Genomic DNA, 14,267 nt, shown 5'->3' on the forward strand with positions numbered 1-14,267 from the left:
TGCCACCATATGGCACAATTCTCACTTCAATAAATGAATTTTAAATGTTTTCACTCTGTTTTAACATGAAATATTGCATTTATTGAAAAATAATAAATAAATAACTAAATAAATAAAAATATATACATTCTAATGGAAAAAAATAGTTCATTAAAATTGTACAAATATTGCATAGTATCATAAAATCCCCTCAAAATTCTAAATAATAATCAAAAAATATTATTAAACAAAAATGTATTACACTGATTTTCCTGAAAAAACAAGTTACATTTCAAGGTTTCGGTCACTTTTGACCGCGAAGGAGCCAAGTGTGACCCCTAAACGAAGAGGCCCAGAGGGTTAATAACTAAATCCCACAGCTTCAGTACTAGCAGAGAGACGCTGCCAGGTAGAATTAATTCACACACGCTATCGCTCTCACTAATGCATGCATTAACTATGAATGTAATCTTTACTATGCTACTTTATCTGTATCTGATTTAGAACGAGCAGAAATCTGTGAGAAATATAACGACCCAAAGACAAAAGAACTGATAAAAATGAGCTGTTATAGGAGCAATAGCCATGTGGGCAGTGCTGTGTCATATGCCATAGCTGTGCACAAGGTGTTTGTCATAGCTCCAGACTTATTTGTTCATTAATGGCGCCATCAGCGACTAGTCGACTTCGACTCGACTTTCATCACATAAAAGTCGCCTTTTAAAAATCAGAAGTCGTTCAACCCCTAACATATATATATATATATATATACAGGGGTGTGAAAAAGTGTTGGGCCAATGCAGTGTTACTTTTACGCCAGACGTAATGGGACACACACCTTCCAAAAAGTTCAACTTTTGTCTCGTCAGTCCACAGAGTATTTTCCCAAAAGTCTTGGGGATCATCAAGATGTTTTCTGGCAAAACTGAGACGAGCCTTTGTTCTTTTTGCTCAGCAGCGGTTTTCGTCTTGGAACTCTGCCATGCAGACCATTTTTGCCCAGTCTCTTTCTTATGGTGGAGTCATGAACACTGACCTTAACTGAGGCAAGTGAGGCCTGCAGTTCTTTGGATGTTGTTGTGGGGTCTTTTGTGACCTCTTGGATGAGTCGTCGCTGTGCTCTTGGGGTAATTTTGGTCGGCCGGCCACTCCTGGGAAGGTTCTCCACTGTTCCATGTTTTTGCCATTTGTGAATAATGGCTCTCACTGTGGTTCGCTGGAGTCCCAAAGCTTTAGAAATGGCTTTATAACCTTTTCCAGACTGATAGATCTCAATTACTTTCTTTCTCATTTGTTTCTGAATTTCTTTGGATTTCGGCATGATGTCTAGCTTTTGAGGATCTTTTGGTCTACTTCACTTTGTCAGGCAGGTCCTATTTAAGAGATTTTTTGATTGCGAACAGGTGTGGCAGTAATCAGGCCTGGGTGTGGCTAGAGAAATTGAACTCAGGTGTGATAAACCGCAGTTTTAAGAGGGGGGCAAACACTTCTTCACACAGGGTCATGTAGTTTTGGATTTTGTTTTCCTTTAATAATAAAAACCTTCATTTAAAAACTGCATGTTGTGTTTACTTGTGTTATCTTTGACTAATATTTAAATTTGTTTGATGATCTGAAACATTAAAGTGTGACAAACATGCAAAAAAATAAGAAATCAGGAAGGGGGCCAACACTTTTTCACACCACTGTATATATATATATAATCTTCAAAGGTTTTACAATTTACAATAGTATTTAGCTATTTTAATGTTTTAAAATTCCTGTGGTGCAAAACTGAATTTTTTGGCATCATTACTTCAGTCTTCAGTGTCACATGATGCTTCAGATATCATTCTAATATGATCATTTGCTGCTCAAGAAACTTTTCTTATTATTATCAATGCTGAAAACATTGAAAACATTCATGCAGTGGCATATTTATAGGTATAGTAATAGTAATATCTTCAAAATTGTGGAGAGATAACTTTAAGCAAGCCAAAGCTGGTTGATGACAGTATTTATCTCCAGTAGAAAGTCCTCATGCAGTGATCAGATGGTTGCTTGTTTATTATCTCTAAATGTCTGACTCCGAGACTCAGCCCATTGACTTTACACCAGTTGTCTAGACTGGCTACCTAAGAGCCGGTTCCAGCTATCTGCTATAACCTTTGCAACCTCTTTGCAATTTAACTAATGTTATTTTCTTTGTCACAAAACAAATATTTCCTTTGTCCCCTAAACTTCCATCTCATTGTCTGTGTAATCAATAAGCTAATGTATGTACACTAGCTTGATTTGATCTGAAGTAAAACTGTTGAACATTTAAAACTCTAGGGCAAAGCTAATACCTCATAAATTCTCTGACTGGGCTTTATATGTATTTAGATGTGGATGGAGGAGCAGTGAAAGTAGATGGTGCCAAAGGATCACCTCCGTCAGCTGACTACAAGGTTGGTCAACATTTCTGCTTTGGTTAGTTGAAGTCAGTCATTTCAATTTAAGTTTAATTGTCTTTTTTTATGCAGTAATGGAAAAGTAATAAATTAGCTGCTTTTGAAAATGGTTATTGTTTATATTTTGTCGTCTTAAGGTTTGTGCCACATATATGGATGGGCTCAGGGCGACGGCAGTTTGTCCTGTTGGTGGTCCGAGAGCTGCGGAAAAAGCCAGAAGAACAGCAGAAAGCATTATTAAAAGGTTGGGAGTTTATTCGGAGTGGTTTTATAGCTAAAATAGTTGATATGTAATTTGTTGTTTGCCTTAGGAATCAGCGATACAAGTTGGTATAAAGTTGATTAAGACAACTAAGATTAAATATCCTAAATAGAGGTTGTTATATACAGTGTTTAAAAAGTTTTTAAACCCCACTAGAGCTTTAATGGCTAATAAAATTGTGCTGTATTGTGAAATTACATTATGAAATACTGTATCTGTAGGACCCAGCGAATTTTCAAACAGCTGGGTTTGGAGGACTATGCTGAAGTCAACATTCAAGTTCTGGGTGCTGAGGACACATATGGACCACATGCGGTCGATACAGTAGGCTGTCTGTTTCTGTTTTATGTTGAAAATTGTGTTTAACAATTAGTAAACTGTCCGTTTACATTTAGAACAAATAACCTGCGGCTTTTGAGGCTGTTCTTTATTGTGCAGAGTCCTCGTGAGGCTGTGGTTTGGATGACTGTCCATCACAAGCAGAAGAAAGCGCTGGAGCTTTTCTCCAGAGAGGTGGCACCAGCGGGAACAGGCATGGGTGAGCAAAAACCTCAGCTCAGTTTTGTCCTACTCTGTTTCCAAACCACTTAAGTTAAGCTCCCCGTTCATTTAAAGCCAAAGAACATTTGAACAACTTAGGCCAATATGTAATTTCTTTCTTTCTTGCAGCTCCAGGACTCACAGCTATTGTGGGAGGACGACCAAGAATGTAAGTGTTAGCAGTTCTTTAAAGGGGTCCTATTATGCTTTTCACTTTTTGAATTTTAGTCAGTGTGTAGTGCGTATGTTTGGGCATAAAAAAGATCTACAAACTTGCAAATCTCAAAGTCCACTCCAAAGGGAGATATTTCGTTTTTAAAAAAAATCCCTTTTCAAGAACTACAACGAACGGCTCGTTTGGACTACAGCGTTTGTTTTCCGGGTTTTGTGATATCACAAAGCGGCCCATTAGAATATCATTAAAATAATGTATTGTAATAATGTAAATTATGTAAAAAAGAATGCGTCCACCAAGCATGAGAGCATGTTCTATAGTACACCCCCAAAACAAATTCAAGACATTGTAAAAGAGCATAATGGACCCCTTTAAGTACAAAAACTGTTTAGAACTTCACATAAAAGTGTACCACCAAATGATGCATGTCGGTCAAAAGCGAAAAGGTGTTTTCAAGCATCAAAACAATAAAAGCTTTATTTTTTTTCTTCGTACATTAGAATGTGTCCTGTTTATTTTTATTTTTTTCTGAGGATTAAATAATGACTATCATAAATTTTAACCATGACTTCTAGTGTAACAGTAGTTTATATACCATAAAACCATGGCAGGCATATTTAGAACATGAATCATTGATGATGACATTAAAAGTCTGTATTTAAGCATCATAGTGCAGCCCACAAAATCAAATTAATTGTAATTTTAAATCTTTACAGATCTTTGCCACTATACTTCAAACTACTAGGTTTTACATATTTATCATCAGCAAGTTTTTAATCATTTAAAATATAATAAAATTTAGTATGATTACCTTTTCTATTATATATTTTAATAAGTACAGATCAGAATAAGTATGTTGTTTCGTTTTTACATAAAATATATATTTTACACTGAATGATGGTGTGCATTATTTACCCATATTTAGATTTTTATTTTATTTTATTTGAAACATTAAAGTAGACACTTTACTTGCTTTTAATATGCTTTCTATGTATATAAAATCACTTGTAAATTTAATTTGATGCGGACATCTCATCTTTGGCCCATGTGTATTATTTAATATCTATTTTCTCTTTCTAGATCGCCAGTGCTGAAACCTTTCTTTTTCCTGCACCCCAAAGCAGATCTGGAGGTATTGCTATTATTATTTTTACTATGATAATACCATGTTTTATGAATATGGTAATAATACAGTGTCAAAGTACATGGTGAAATCACGTAAACTGGCTCACGTTTCTTATTGAGATGAATGGAAAAAAGTGGCCTGATTATACTGAATTCACGCTTTATCAAAGTCCATCACTGTATACAACACAATCTAAAAGTTCATTAACTTAACAGGTCATTCTAAGTGAATTGGACAGAATATGGAAATGGATCAATTAAAGTATTCACATGGATCGTTGAATGAATGAATGAGCCTTAATTGGTGATTTCAGGTGCACATTCATGTGAATGGGGAGCTTGTGGAGACACACAGAGAGGCAGCATTAGAGCCTTCATTAGCTGAAGGACACTACCCCTCCCTCCGCTCAGAGGAAAATAGCCCAACACCCACAGGTACCCTGACCATTGTATGTGAACTACAAAATGTACAAAAAGTGTTCATGGAATACGTAAATAGAAAACTTAGTAGGGTAAGAAATTAATGCTTTTATTCAGCAAAGATGCATTAAATTGATCAAAAGTGACAGTAAAGATATTTATAATGTTACAAAAGATTTCTATTTCAAATAAATGCTGCTGTTATTTAACTTCCTATTCATCAGAGAATCCTGAAAAATGCATCATGATTTCCACAGAAATATAAAGTGGCAAAAACTGTTTTCAATATTAACAATAATAAAAACGTTTCTTGAGCACCAAATCAGCATATTAGAGCATGTGACACGGCTGAAAATTTTGCTTTGCCGTTACAGGAATAAATTACATTTGAAAACAGTTATTTTCAATTGTAATATTTCAGAATATTGCTGTTTTTACTATATTTTGGATCATATAAATGCAGCTTTGGTAAGCATAAGGAACTTGTTTCAAAAACATTAAACAGTAGTGTAGTGTAGTGGTCACATTTAAGTTGAAAACTTGTATGATGACAAAAAGGAGGTTGTCTAAGCACAATGAAAAATGGTGGCAGCCCTGACTGTGAAGCTCCACAATCACACTCCACTTTAAAATGTTTCATTTAATGACAAAATCAAAAAGTTGCTTTGTAAATGCATTAATTTACATTGTAACCAATGAATCCTACAGAAACAGCGAAGTTTCTGTACTAAATTTCGGTAACACTTTAGTACAGGGACCAATTCTCACTATTGACTTGCTTATTAGCATGCCTATTATTAACATATTGGCAGTTTATTAGCACTTATAAAGCACATATTCTGCATGACCATATTCTACATCCCTAATTCTACCCAATGCCTAAATTTGACAACTACCTTACTAACTATTAATTAGGAGTTTATTGAGGCAAAAGTCCTAATTAATGGTTTGATAATGGCGAGAATTGAACCTTGAAATAAAGTGTGATTTCTTACTTAATTCTATAGTAATTCGTTCAAAAACAGTCAGAATATGATGAGGATAATATTGCATTTCATTCCTTTCAAAGATGAGTTATTCTCTTTTTCTCAGTGAACATATTTCATGCTTTGTACACGTTCCAGCACTATTTCTTCCTCCTAAATTTTTCCCAGATCAGCATGTAATGTGATTTTATGAATGACAGACACTTTTGTGTATCAAAACAATTTTTTCCACATGGAGACAATCATTCAGTGTTTGATATGACCTACTTCAAGGTGGAGGTGGATGGAATGTTTGAGCAACAAAACTCAGCTGAAAGAACTGGGCTTAAGCCTTGTTTTAAGGGCCAATGTGATGAGGGGTTTTATAAGATCCCTTGCACTGGAATCCAAGGCTGCTTGTTTTCCCAGAGTCCTTTGCTTTAGGTTCTCTGAAAGGCACAACCTTTGTAGTATACTGGCAGTGTTTGCTCAAGTCTTTTTTTATCTATCTGCCACTTCTCAGTTGCACTAAACAAGCAGCTAAACCCTTTAAATAATCAGGGACATCCTTTCATCGGATCTAGTGTTTGAACGCACGCAGGCGCGGACTGTTACGCACACACTCGCATTCATTCACAAATACTCAAGGGCCATGCACGCAAACACAGGAGGTCTTAAATACAAATGAACACAATACAAAGCAACATAGTCTCTGCACTTTTTCTTTTCACTCCGTTTCGCTTTCCTTCCCTCTCAAATCTGCACAGACACAAACAGAGAGAAGAACCTGGAGCTACGGTCATTAGAGCATCACAGAGGGCTGATTGTAAGAGAGGCTTCTAATGTTTCTGCGGCCCAAGGGCTTTTTCTGAGACCGAAAAACTGATTATATGCGATGTAGCTAATGATAACCAGATAAAAATTAGACTGACAGATTATTGATTAGATTAGATGAGACAATAAGCAACCTTAACACACCCTAAGAAACAAAACACCCTGGTAACTCCAAAAACACAAAAGAATCATGGTAGCCTCTTTCATTTTCTTTAGTAAAACATACACCACTGTTCAAAACTTTGGGGTCAGTAAGACTTTTTAATGTTTTTGAAAGAGGTCTCTTATGTTCACCAAGACTGCATTTATTTGATCAAAAATACAGTAAAACAGCAGTGTTGCAAAATATCATTCCAATTTAAAATAACTTTTTTCTATTTTAATATATTTATTTAAAAATGTAATTTATTCCTGTGATGCCAAAATTTAATTTCCAGCAGCCAACTGTTGTGCTGCTTAATATTTTTGTTGAAACCATGATACCATGTTTTTTTCAGAATTCTTGATCATTTTAATGCATCCTTGCAGAACAAAAACATACATTTCTATATATTAAAAAAAAATCTTACTGACCCTAAACCATTGAACGATAGTGAAAATGCTTATTTTTATTTGCTTATTTCAATTTAAATGATCAGTTAGATCAAGCAGTCTGTAAGTTGACTGAGAGCAAAACTGTCTTTGAATAGGTTCAGATGCTCGCTGTTAGTTCTACCTGCCAACTGCTGAATTTCATTACGCTGAGAACAAAATTGTCTCTCTCTCTCAGATCTGCCCTCCGGCCCGCATACCTTCAGACTGGACGAGTTAGCATACACGCGCAGTGGAGACAAAGGGGACTCCTCAAACATCGGTAAGTGTCTCCCCGTGTGCTTTCACACGCAGTGAATAATATTTCAACGATGAGACAATTTGCTTACTGCATGTCAGTGTCATACCAGAAAAGCCATTCTGGCAATAAATGCTGGAAAAAAACTGGGTCAGACCATGTTCTCTGACCACAAACCACAAATCACAGCCCACTGTCTGCAGCCCAAAAGGCAACACTCTCTTGTGATGTGGTCTTAACTTAATTTTAGATGTGACGGGTGGTTATGTATCTATCTGTCTGTCTGTCTGTCTGTCTGTCTGTCTATCTATCTATCTATCTATCTATCTATCTATCATAGGCGGAGCGTGTGTAAGGCTGGGCCACAGCGAGTTGGGGCAAAAATGCCACTAAATTGGACAAAAATGCCCCTGCACAAACAAATTAAATCTGTTGCTAACAAAATTAAAATGAATAGAAAGTGTCGATTGCGGCATTAAATTAAGATCTAATCATGTTGCACCGTATTTAATTTTAGGCGTTTTTACAGTGTTGCGCATTATAACCAATCACACACGATTCTGTTGAGCTTGGGAATGCAATGGCCAATCAGAGACGTTCAGATGAGTCATCGCTGAAACTCATCAGTTTTGAGTGCACGCGCGTTCGCTGACTGAATTCTGGGGCCGGTTGCATAAACTGTTTAGACTAGTCTTAAAAAGTTAGTCAACTAATTGTTTTTCTTCAAGACTGGTCATAGCTTTTTAAATTCAGTTATGAAAGGTAGATTGGTCTTATTTGTATTGGCAAAGTAAGACTATTTACCCTTTGGCAACTGCTAGTTGGTCAAACTAGTTCTTAAGACACAGTCTTAACATGGTGGCTAAGTTTATGCAACTGGCCCCTGGACGTGCAGATGTATGTACAACGTAAGTAAGAGATTCATTTCACAGTGTAGACACCTTAAGTGATTATAACGATAGTTTTGTTTAGTTTTTTGATAGTGCTTAAACTCGCGATAGATCAAAGTTAGTGTTAATGTCACTTTCTGTATAATAATTTATTCGCTGTTTGAATAACTTTGGAAAGGAAAGGTTTTATACTAAACGTATAAACGTTTTTATTAAATTGTAATCACGTTAAATACAAATTCAGTCCCATTAAACATATTTTATTAGCCTACATGACACCCATGGCTGGTTCTTGCCTAAAAAGACGGGCTTATTATGTTTGTAGTTAATAGATTTGGCTGCTTTTAGCCTTACCCTGGAGTTGGTCCACCCTCCGCCTATGCTATCTATCTATCTATCTGTCTATCTATCTATCTATCTATCTATCTATCTGTCTGTCTGTCTGTCTGTCGTTGTGTCGTTCTATCGTTGTATCTGTCGTTCTGTCTATTATTCAGCATGATGGTATGAATCAAATATGGTAGATGTCCCACATTTCTCGATGTATCAGTCTGTTGATCTATTTCTTTAAATCTATGTGTGTAACTTATGTTTTTAGGGGTTATTGCAAGACATCCACTGTATTTCCCCTACCTGAAAAAGTGTTTAACTGCTGAAGTTGTGGAGCAGTATTTCCAACATTTGATCAGAAAGGATCAGACTGATCTACCCTCCGTCATACGGTAAGAAGAAATTAAAAAAAATGTACTAGTAGACAATGGTGAAAGATGATAATGGTTTAATGGAAAAAATAAAATATCATAATTGTAGCTTACTTTTAAGAAAATCATTGCTAGTTAAAGTCTGAAGCTGTAAGGAAGTTAACGTCACACAAAATAAACATTGTAACACTTTTATATTGAGCTACTCCACATCTGTAGCCTATGCGGCTTTTTAAAGGCCTGCGTGTGTGTTTGAGGGAGAGAGAGAGTCCATGCATGCAAGCCTCTTGTTTTATGGGTTAGGGAGAACTCCTTTGGTGCCGCTAATGAGGACCACCTCATGCTGAGGACTGACATGTCTAGGTGCCTGTCTGCGCAAGAGTGTGGTGTGAGCTAATGCACAGATGTGTGAAAACCGGGAGGTGATTTCAATTAAAATAATGTTTTTCACATGTTTGCGGTGGCTTCCAGGTACGAACTGCCCGGCATTCATGGTCTGAACTTCATTCTTCCAAACTCACTTGGAGGGGGAGGGGTGGCGTCACTGCGCAGCGACCCTCAGGTAATACACACATTCATTCATACAAACTCGCAAAACGGACGCAGACACAGAGACTTCAACTGTTGTGGGTCTTTTTAAAGGTTAAAAAAACAATAAAAAAATCTCAAGGGGAAAAAGTAACTTAAAGGATGAAAACCATTCACACTTGGTATGAGATTACTTGGGTATCTAGCTATTTACTACCTTAAAGAAATGGTTCCAAAAATTCAATTATTTCCTCACATTGTATGGTACAAAGTTTGTGGTCAGTAAGAAATGAATACTTTTATTCAGCAAGGATGCATTAAACTGGTCAAAGGTAAGAAACGAGTAAAGAAGTTTATAATGTTACAAAAGATTTCTCTTTAAATAAACTTTCTATTCATCATTAAAAAAAAACAAAAAAAAAGAAAAAAAAGTTTCCACAGAAATATTTTTTTTCACAGAAACAACACAGTAGTTTACGACATTGATAATAAAAAAAATGTTTCTTGAACACCAAATCAGAATATTAGAATGATTTCTGAAGACTGGATTAATGGCTGCAAATTCAGCTTTGCCATCACACGAATAAATTACATTTTAAAACATTAAAATAGAAACAAGATATTTTAAATTGTAATAATATTTCAAAATATTAAATGTTTTTTTCTGTATTTTTAATGAAATAAATGCAGAAGTGAGCAAAAGATACTTCTTACAAAACATTTAAAAATTTTACCAACCTCAAACTTTTGAACGATAGCATTATAATCAACATTTAGAAAAAGACCTTTGAAATTTACCAGTTATATAAATCCCTCACAACATAGTGTTACTTCATGTTTTTACTATTATTACTAAAAACGTGTTATTGTGTGTGTTTCTGCAGGGAAAAGCCTACGGGCAAATGCTACTTGACTACAAACTGAGAGGCCTACCTGATTTAAAATCACTGGTCGATTAAAAAGCACAAGGACTGAATGATGTCAGGGTGTGTGTTGAGACTTTTCAGACATGTAAAAAGTGCTATAAATGGATAATGTCAGTAATGTTTGAAAATGCCCAGATGGATTATATTATGAACTTTGCATGATGTAAACAGCGTCTTCCGTTTAGTTTGTGTCTACTAACAGTTCCCAAACTGTTCAAGCTATTGCAATGAATCAGAATGTGAACTTTTGTAACATATAACGGTGCCTTGTATCACTTTTTACATTTTATGTAATTAATACTCATATGCAAGATTAGTAGAACGAATGGGCATTAAAAAATAGTATTTTATCAGAGAAAACAAAATAAAGAGCTAATTGAAGCTGAATGTCAGTTTTGGTGGGTTGTTGTTGAACATGCAAGCACTTTGATATGTAGTGAGGACATTAGAGAACGACATCCTTTACTAGTTGTGTTGAGTTGGTCACGTCTAACAGGCGACGGCAAAACAATAAACCCTTGAAGTCCAGAGGCACAGCGTCCTCTCATTACCTCTGACCCCTATCGACACAGGAAGTCAGAGAGCAAAAGGTTTTTCCTCTTCTGATGACTGTGTTTCAGTTTACTGTTGAGGATACATGTGTGTATTCTAAGAAAGAAGAAGAATTAGCTTTAATGCTGCAGGGAACAAAAGTACTTGATGATCAGTGAAGTGATGTTTTGAATGATGGTCGAAAATGTTCCAAACTCAACAACCTCATGCATTTTTATTCACCGTGACGTTAACACATTCTTTTATCAGGTTTTATGGGAAATCGTTCAAACTGTGATGTTTTGACCTGCATTAGCATGCGCTAACAGCATGACCTCAGTGGCGCAGAGTGATCAATGGCAAGTGGAAGGCGAGACGTGTGAAGAGTTCATTTGTCAACGGCCGACAGACAGATTCAGCAGTTCCTCATTGTGCGCATGCAGAGCTTCTTGGCTTCATCTCAATGCAACAGAGTGTCATTCACAACAAACACATGCACGCTCACATAAACCGAAATCACTCTCTCTCAAAACTTGCACATTTTTCACAAGCGCATTCAGCTGTCACATACAGACACTGGGATGCTGGGGGACAAAACAGGGAAGGAAGATAAATGGCTTGTCATTTATCACCCGCTATCTTTCAGCGCTCCACTGCTGTTCAAACAAGCAACAGCCTCGAGAGAGAACCGAATAATCACTAATCACTCAACATTCAGCTTTTGCCCTCACTGGGACACCTTTGTTACCACTGTGACACTGATTTCTCCTCCTGTCCATCATCGCTCTCCAACTAAACTGAACCTCAGGGGGAGGGCGGCTTTTTGGGGCAGCTTTAATCCTTTCCTTTATCTATGAGTTAAGACTGTTTTGCATCATTTTGCTAGCTAGCACTTTACCACTTAAAGTCCTCTAAAGCTCAGTGTGGGTTTTTATAAACTTTGCATTAAGGATTGTATGGAGCTGGACTATTTACAAGACAATCCGTTGTTTTCATTCCATTGACACACTCTTAGTTAAGACCATTAGTGCTATTGGTATTCATTAGTATTGCTGCTGAACTCGTGGTGAGTTCAACCCATTTCTGTTTTGGGAATGTGATGGCTGCATTTCTGGGGACTTTTAATAAAGTGCTGACATGTGCTGTGTCTGCACGTCCTGCAAACTGGTCTGTTGGTAAAAGGAGCTCTTGTTTGGTACGGTCTGGGTGAACGTATTGAGGACTTTAATTATTGCCACATGGCACGAACCAGCTTTCAACTTCAAACCACCGTTAGCCAAACTTTCTGCTCTCACTTTTTCCACATTCATCTGCTCTGCATGTACCTACATCAGAGAAAGTCCAGACACCCCTGGAGTGCTGAGACCTTCGCTTTAACTAGTTTATTTGTTCGTTTTCCAGCAATAGCCCTATGAATAAAATAAATAGATTTGCAGAACAAAGTATGAGTTCAGAAATATATTATTAAAAGATAAATCAATAGACAAAGTACACAAATATTTCTATTTAAAAAAAGGTTCTAAATAAAAATATTTTTGTATTATTGTATTATTAATTATTTTGTTGGAGTAGGTTTTAAATAATACTATTTCAGTCTTTCTACTTCAAAATTTCATGTTTAATTCATTGGTACTTTTTCCAATTTGTAATTATTTGTATAATTTACTAGCAATTTCTGAGTGAAAATTGTTTCTGTAAATTTTCAGTTTTTACTCACAGAATCATGGACATGCACAGACATTTTGAGGGGCAGGGGCTCAAGTGGAAAAAAGGGCACTTCTCATATTTATTTAAAAAAAATTCTAAACAAAACGTTAAACATATTAGGAGTGTGCAATATTGTTAACATCTCAATATTGTCTGGGATTTTATCGATAACGATAATTAGATTATATTTTGCTGAGTATGTTATTGTGCTGATATCTTAAGGACTACCGTGGACAGCTGACTCCTAAAGTTTTTGATATTATGCATATTCTGTGTGGTGATCAGTTCACAGCAGTGATAGAATGTAATCTTTTCCAATAAGTTTAAATTGATTTTTACCTTTTATGAGCATTTTTACCTTTATAAAGCCTTTTTTCTAAAAGTGTGCATCATCTTTTCAGGCAAATTCTTAAACTGAATCAGTCAATCAGAATAATAAGTAATTTGGGCTGTTACCAGTCCAAAATCAGTATTGACAAAATTAATCTTTGCAAAGCAGAGAAAACACGGAAGCTGCATTAGAAGTGGCATTTAGAGGAAAACTTGAAATCGCATCATATGACCCCTTTAAATGCGACTGAACCGAATCATTTAAAGTTGATTCATTCAGGAACAAAACAGTGTCATGTTGCTCAGAGAGCAAATTTAAATTATATTTGTTGGCGAAATAGATAAAAAAAAAACAGTCAATATTGTGTCTAAAACGTAAGTGTCTTAATATTACATTCTTGTTTATTGAACTGCTGTATCACATTTGTAAACAATGCCGCTTTTTGGTGGAAAAAACGTCAGTCTTCGGGTGATACTGATTAACTATATGAAATGATATAAATATATACATTTCTGCCCCCATATCTTGAATTTTGTGATCATTCTAAATGCATTTTAATAAACTGAATCATGCAGTGAAAGAACGTGCACTGGTCTAACCTACTTAACTAGGCTAAGCATATTCAATTAAAGTTCCAATAGGCCCAGTGTCTGAACTTCACTGTACATCAGTGACGTGCACAGACATTTTGAGGGGCAGGGGCTCAAGTGGAAAAAAGGGCACTTCTCATATTTATTTAAAAAAAATTCTAAACAAAACGTTAAACATATTAGGAGTGTGCAATATTGTTAACATCTCAATATTGTCTGGGATTTTATCGATAACGATAATTAGATTATATTTTGCTGAGTATGTTATTGTGCTGATATCTTAAGGACTACCGTGGACAGCTGACTCCCATTCTTGTTTATTGAACTGCTGTATCACATTTGTAAACAATGCCGCTTTTTGGTGGAAAAAACGTCAGTCTTCGGGTGATACTGATTAACTATATGAAATGATATAAATATATACATTTCTGCCCCCATATCTTGAATTTTGTGATCATTCTAAATGCATTTTAATAAACTGAATCATGCAGTGAAAGAACGT

The 14,267-nt window shown here is 35.9% G+C and overlaps 1 protein-coding gene across 1 annotated transcript in view; it reads left to right on the forward strand.

The window, feature by feature from the left end:
* The first annotated feature begins 2,333 nt into the window (after positions 1–2,333).
* The window catches only part of LOC107714130 (uncharacterized), a 15,189-nt gene continuing 3,255 nt past the window's right edge, over positions 2,334–14,267 (forward strand). Inside the window, exons 1-10 of the mRNA XM_016519868.1 lie at positions 2,334–2,408; positions 2,549–2,655; positions 2,895–2,997; positions 3,112–3,211; positions 3,343–3,382; positions 4,469–4,520; positions 4,828–4,948; positions 7,502–7,585; positions 9,050–9,173; positions 9,624–9,714. Of these exons, the coding sequence (XP_016375354.1) occupies positions 2,334–2,408; positions 2,549–2,655; positions 2,895–2,997; positions 3,112–3,211; positions 3,343–3,382; positions 4,469–4,520; positions 4,828–4,948; positions 7,502–7,585; positions 9,050–9,173; positions 9,624–9,714 (897 nt within the window). The remainder of the gene's footprint in view (positions 2,409–2,548; positions 2,656–2,894; positions 2,998–3,111; positions 3,212–3,342; positions 3,383–4,468; positions 4,521–4,827; positions 4,949–7,501; positions 7,586–9,049; positions 9,174–9,623; positions 9,715–14,267) is intronic.

This window comes from Sinocyclocheilus rhinocerous, unplaced genomic scaffold (genome assembly GCF_001515625.1).
Source record: "Sinocyclocheilus rhinocerous isolate Xijiao unplaced genomic scaffold, SAMN03320098_v1.1 scaffold1953, whole genome shotgun sequence".
In the NCBI taxonomy this organism is placed as follows: domain Eukaryota; kingdom Metazoa; phylum Chordata; class Actinopteri; order Cypriniformes; family Cyprinidae; genus Sinocyclocheilus; species Sinocyclocheilus rhinocerous.